The following is a 6,987-nucleotide window of genomic DNA, read 5'->3' as shown; positions in this document are numbered from 1 at the left end:
TATATATAAGAATCATGTATATAGTGTAAAAAATGGTGCAGCATTCTCCATGAATGACTGTACAGAAAAAAAACAGACATGTACACAAAAACATATTTCGCAGACATATAGTAGTTCAGAAATCAAAACAAGATATACACTTTTGCTTGTAGATACCACGTTTACATACTAGTAAATACCTTAATCAAAACTGAAAAATTTTCTAGGATATGATGTTACTAATATGGCAAATCCAGTGAAAGTGCTTATTGTAGCAATACAGCAATTTGACTTGCAGGTAGACTGATAAAAAAGTCATATGACTTTTTGTGCCATGACTTTTTGTTTTACATAAAAATGGTGGAAAAAAGACAGCACTACCCACTTCTTGGCTAACGGTGCTGAGGTTTTCCTGTTGTTTGAACAACCCGGTTACTCCTTTGATATCTTGGATACCTTATATACAAGCGTACATTGTCAGTGTCGTGCGCTTTATATAAGAATCATGTATATAGTGTAAAAAATGGTGCAGCATTCTCCATGAATGACTGTACAGAAAAAAAACAGACATGTACACAAAAACATATTTCGCAGACATATAGTAGTTCAGAAATCAAAACAAGATATACACTTTTGCTTGTAGATACCACGTTTACATACTAGTAAATACCTTAATCAAAACTGAAAAATTTTCTAGGATATGATGGTACTAATATGGCAAATCCAGTGAAAGTGCTTATTGTAGCAATACAGCAATTTGACTTGCAGGTAGACTGATAAAAAAGTCATATGACTTTTTGTGCCATGACTTTTTGTTTTACATAAAAATGGTGGAAAAAAGACAGCACTACCCACTTCTTGGCTAACGGTGCTGAGTATATATATGTGTGTATGTATGTATGTATGTATGTATATACTGCCTGGCGTGATCGTTCTCTTACCTTGACCTCACCCTGAAATAGATGCCTGAATTACATACACACAAACACCCGCACAAAAGTGTAGCTTTCCCCATTACGTGACGAGAGCCTGGCGCTGAAAAAAGATCTATTACACCGTCACAGTGCACTTGAGAGAGCAGTCTTCCTGAACGAAGAACAAAGGTTGATGGGCCCTAGAAGGACAAGTGTTCTACAAAACACTGTCTCAAACCGGCTGTTAACAACTGCACTCTAGTTTAAACAAGCCATCTACACGGGGACACACTGAAGGCCTTTTCTCTCCACTTCGCTCTTCATTGTGATAAAAATCGACAGACGTTGGCACAAGGGCCTGTTATTGTGTAGAACTGTTTACCTAGTGAAGCTGATAGGATCTTTTTATCAGCCTTTCGATGCACATCCTGAAAGTGCTTGCGAGTTTATTTCTGTTCAGTATTTGATCAGTTCGATAGTGTGAGTCAAAACACACTTTTTGTTAAGGAGCCTGTTTTACCGGAGGTCTTGTGTTATTTAAGAGAAAGCCACTCACATTAACCACAGAAAACCTGGAGGCACTTCTCTACCACTTCAACCAATGGTATGAGTTTAGGGGCCGGACTATGAAAGATATAAGAGTTGCAATTGTTGCTAGTTGCACAGAAATCGCTAATAGTAGCTTTAATGTCATGTTTACATTTATTTTCCAACCTAGAATGACTTATTCTGATTATGCTAGGTCCAAATGAGCATATACTAGCTTGCTTTGGCATAGACTGTGGTGTTCTGGGATGAAAATACCAACTTTTTTATCCCAAAGTGATTCTCCCAACAAAGCAACATCTTCAGTTTTGCAGGCACCTCAGTGATAGCAAACCTCAGAAATTTCCATCGCTAGTTCAAGACATTCCCCTGTTTCATGGCAGGCGTCCATAAGGCCACAGTCTAAATCACAACTGCAGTTCCAGCTGTTATTGTGCGCAGGTTCCGCGGGTGGTGAGAAAAGCATGTAGGCAGGGCAGATGGAGTTAGCAGCTTGCTCGCATGTTTCAGGAAGCATAAGGAACAAGTCGTAGAATCGGCAGAAGAGACAATTCAGCACAATCCCGGCACAGAGCTCTGAACAAAAAGAATAAGAAATCATGGGATTGTGGACAGTCAAAAGGGAATGCAAAATTTATTATTATGTCATTCATAATGCTTCATGGTATTGTAGTTCTTTCCTTCATCAAAGTACACAGTCTTGTACATTTGTCTTTTTGTCTGATTTTCAAATACTTTTTTGCTTCAAATCAAAGTTTGCGATGTTGTTCACATCATACATGGTTGGTTTGGTTCACGACTTTGCCTCTTTGACATTCTGAAAAATCCCTATAGTGTAAAATACTAGTACTTTTATGTTCCAACTTCCAAGGGTTTCAGGCAGAAATTAGATTATGCAAAAAATGTAATTTTGTGTGCTTATTCACAAAATGCTAACTATAAAATTATCATTAGCAAATCAAAAGAAACGGCTAAAAATGTTTAAAATGTAATTTCCACTGCTGTTTATTTCCATCACCGCATGTTATCAAACAAAATGCATAATATGAAGAAAATCTCTGAAATATGACAAAAATTACAGAATTCTCCTGTGACGCATGTATATAAACCACTGGACATTGTTAGTGGGAAAATGAAATAAACTAGCGAGAGAAATGTGTTTTTTAAGAGTTTATACAGGGCCAAAGTGTCCATAGTTGAAGAAACACCCTTAAACATCTGTAATGTACAAAGAAACTGCATTGGGGGAAAAAAATGCTTTTGAGTGGCCGTCTCTAGCAGAGCTAAGTTATGATATTGCTGAAACGTTTTGAATTAATTTTAAACATTAACAGACAGGCTTTATAACTACTGTATATACTACAGTGCATCACAACATGCATCCATTTAGAATTGAAATGATCACATCTGTCTAACACACATGCTTTTACTGTCACATAATACGTCAAAAAGCACAAAAGTGAATGATGTCAGAAATGCTCAGAATGACATGGCACCATCATGCCAATAGCTTAAAAAGCCCATAGAGTGTTACATATGTTATTGAACCTAAATGCCTCTTTGAAAACTCTTACCTTGAGATCTCGGCTGATGGGGATAGACACTTAAAGGCCCTTAATGACCTGGAGTCTGTCCGCACCTCTTGTATACAACAGTTTAAAAGCCTCCCAGATCTCGCTAGGCACTTCTGTACACATGCATAATTTACTGAACCACCTTTTCCTTCCAAAGAGAGAAGGAATAGAGATGTGTGGAGATGTAATCAATTATCATCCATCTGTTTAGGTGTTTTTCCCTTCCAGGCACTTTCAGGTGATTACATAAACAGGGGGATGACACAGAATCAAAAAATTGGGGGGATTTTAGTGTAGTCGACTTAATGTGATGGTCTGTTTTTAAGAAACGTTTCCACACAGCCCAGGGTTTTGTGTAAAAAATAAATAAATAAACCAAGCTTCAAATGGGGCTTTCAAGATTTAAGGCCCAATCCCAATTCTATTTTATACCCATTCACATACCCTGAAAATATTCCCCTAAGAAATGAGACACCACTACTACACTGTTACATGTGTAAACCTCGACACTATGACATAATGACTGCACCTTAACTCATCTGAACCTACCGGCTAAATGAGGGGAAATACTATATTGTTCTAATTAATTTCATATTGAAAAAGCTGTTGAATCATAATAGTCACGCACAAGAGTTCTCTGCGCATGGCTTTAATCATTGATCTCTATAGTTTTTATTTTAAATTATAGATAGATTTGAATAATTTACTATTTAAAAATGCATAATTATATGCTTGTGGCAACCATAGACTGTAGGTGGCAACACATAAATTCAAATTTATCAAAAAAAAAAAATCAAAGGATTTTTTTTTTAAACAAGATAAATATAAATCCAGCGCTCATTTGAGAGAAAATTAGTAGTTGAAATTTTAATTCAAGACAATTCGCGGTGGCAGTTCATGTTGTAATTATTATTCATTAGAGCACTTTTGGGTACTATGGTGGTCTGGGAATGAGGAAGCTGGCCAATCCGCAAACCCAGGTGTGATGATGCGTGACTCACCTCCTCTCTCCTGGGAGTCAGATAGGGAGCTGCTGGAGGAGGAGGCAGTGCTGTACCTGTCCACTGAGCATAAGGAGTACGTGAATTCTGTAGAGCCTGTTTCTGCTTCTCTCTCCCAGTGATCCAGCTCAGGAATTGGCGAGAGCCTCCCAGGTGTGGATACCTCCATTACTGCAAAAGAGAAAGAGTTTTTGAATAATCTGTATGTTTACACTTAAGCATATTGAGCAAGATATGGTTGATTTACACTCACCTAGTAAGAGATTATACAAAAGGTTTTCATAAAATCCTCTAAAGCATAAAAGGAAAAAGTCATCTAAAAAAGAAAATTCTGTCATAATTTTAAAACCTGTACGTCTTTCTTTTTTCCAAATAACAAAAAAGGAGATTTTTATAGCATGAATATCCATATAATTAAAGTGAACGGGGTCGTGGACCATGTTTTCAAAACAGGATTTCCAGTAAACAATGACATAAATTTATTTTCCTCGCACAAAACTATGATGTGACTTCAGAAGAGTTTGAAAATAGTGTCAGAGTTGTATGGGGAAATTTTATTTTTTTGTCCTTTTTGGATCTTCACTGCCCTGGTCCCCATTCACTTTCACTGTAAGAGTGTAGAATAAATAATGGTTCCACATTCACAATCCTCATTAAAGCCATTAAGTACATAGTCTTTTCAGCTTCAAATCAAAGTTTGTAATGTCACCCCATAGCTGGTTGCAGGGGCGTAGATTACGCGGGGGACGCGGGAGATGTGTGTCCCCTCCCCTATTAAATAGTAGAAACAGTATTATAGTTCGAATTGAGCCATGTACTGTACCCACCAAACAAATGAATCACGTGTTCATTGTATATGTACTCGTACATAATTTTCCGAGACAGTGTAGATGTGTGTGTGTATATATATATATATATATATAACATTTCTGTCCCCCTCACTTCTGAAATGATGGCTACGGCCCTGGCTGGTTGGTTTGATTCATGGCTTATAACTCTTTAACAAAGACTTTTGAAAAATCCCCGAGGGAAAAATGAAAGGGAAAAGGCCTCTGAAAAAGTGGGCGGGCACTATTGCACTCTATATTCACATCCCAAACTCATGCCATTGTCTGAGCCAGAAACCAACATTTCGTCAATAGACTCATACAAACAGCAATGTTTTGAAAGTGCCACAGAGCCAGTTTTGGAAAGCTTACTTATATATTTGTCTCTGCACATTTAACTGGTCAAAAGAGAAATGTAATTTTTGCAGTGCTCAAATACATCACTTTTAAATACTCTATACATCCCTGTCAGTAACAAATCCGCCATTATATATGCAGAAGAATCAATGTTCTCTAATCCACCATGTCAGTTCTCATTTCAAAAGTTCTTTCATCCTGAAGCAATGTTTATCAAGGCCTGTCTAGAAAACATGCTGAGATGTGTTCCCGTGCTTTCACTGGTCTCAAAGTAAGCCCAGAAATCATTCAATAATGAATCTGCCAGATCTGAATGCAAACTATTAATGAATCATTGCTTTGGCTGCACTACCTACCTTGTTTATTTTTTCTTCCACCTATCCCAAATGAATTATTCATTGTGCTTCTCTCTCTTTATTTAACATTTAATGTCTTATGATTAATTAACACACGGGACATATTTTCCCTAGAGGAATCTGCATTGTTAGTCCAAAATAAAAAAGAGAAGGGGAAAGACAAATGAAAATGGCTTTGGGCTGTATTGGCCTTTTTTCTTCTCTCTCTCTCTCTCTCTCTCCCGCAGATTGAATAATTTAGAAAAGGGGATAAAGAATTGTTTCTCCAGAAAGTTCTGTGGTTTCTTCACTGTGTTCTCGCTTTGTGAAGTGAACGTGTCATGATATGACAGATGTAGAAGATTAATCTTTCGTGTTTTATTACAGGAGAGCGCATGCTCTTCGACAAAACAATCGCAGGGTTTAAACAGCAGCTTCGAAATGAGCAGATTCTCAGGTGTGCCATTATCAGCTGTTCACAATCACAGCTGTCAGGCATAACCATTTTATGCATGATATGATCTCTAATACAAATCTTTCTGATATATAAATGTGGGGATCTATGGAGTAGCTAATAGACAGTGTGACAACTAGCCCCAGTCTACCCTTATTTGAGTATACTAACTACACCATCATAAAAACTACAATTTTGGGGGATTTACTGGATGGGGAAAGGGATAGTCACAGTGAAAAAAAGGACAAAAACAGATCCATTAAGACAGGGGACCGGATTCGCCTATTTCTAACTGCTGTGAAAGCTAATGCACTGTTGCATCCTTCAATCAATAACCATCTCAAAACGAGTGAGAAAACATTATTCTCAATATGTCATGCACCAAACCAAAATCGTCTCAGTGTGTTAGACAATTATGGGAGCATGTTGGTTTTTATTTAACTTACCAGCTTTTACCAAAGAGCTTCTCTCTCCAGTTTTGATCAAATCAAGCTCGATTTCCGAGTTTTGTCCAGCCATCTGTCTTACAGTGTGATATCAAAACAATTGTCATATCAAGATCCGATTCATGAAAAAAGTACAAAGACACTGCTAAAGCTGTGTATGAAAACTTACCATTGATATACAGTTATCTTAGTGACGGCAATAGCAAGACATCACATGAGAGATTTAAGCATAATAACACAGATGCGCGACACGCCTTCAGCAACACAAAAAAATATTCCTATCGCACTTAAGCAGATAAAGCTATACGTCGCTATTTTACTAATGATTAGTTATAAAGAAAGTTGGTGAGATTGAAGATTACAGAAGCATACTGTCATCAAAGCAGATGCGAGGATTTCGTTTCTCTCACCCTCCCGCTAGTCGTCACTGCTGGTTTAAAGAGAGAAGCGACTTTGATTGACAGGTGTGACACACCCAAGTCTAGCGATGACGTCGTGACGTGTATTGCCTGACGGCTAAAACACAAGGTAACGTAGCCTTTTCTAAGTTTTGT

The 6,987-nt window shown here is 37.5% G+C and overlaps 1 protein-coding gene across 1 annotated transcript; it reads right to left on the bottom strand.

Moving 5' to 3' along the window:
• Positions 1-1,685: 1,685 nt before the first annotated feature.
• Positions 1,686-4,183, bottom strand: LOC107750265 (myoD family inhibitor domain-containing protein-like). Its single transcript, XM_016565576.1, has 2 exons — positions 4,015-4,183; positions 1,686-2,015 (listed from the first exon to the last, which is right to left on the bottom strand). Exons 1-2 carry the CDS (start codon positions 4,181-4,183, stop codon positions 1,759-1,761), a joined length of 426 nt encoding a protein of 141 aa, XP_016421062.1. The 3' UTR covers positions 1,686-1,758.
• Positions 4,184-6,987: the final 2,804 nt, after the last annotated feature.

The sequence above is a fragment of the Sinocyclocheilus rhinocerous genome, unplaced genomic scaffold (assembly GCF_001515625.1).
Source record: "Sinocyclocheilus rhinocerous isolate Xijiao unplaced genomic scaffold, SAMN03320098_v1.1 scaffold963, whole genome shotgun sequence".
Taxonomy (NCBI): domain Eukaryota; kingdom Metazoa; phylum Chordata; class Actinopteri; order Cypriniformes; family Cyprinidae; genus Sinocyclocheilus; species Sinocyclocheilus rhinocerous.
This window is presented reverse-complemented; position numbering and strand designations above follow the sequence as displayed.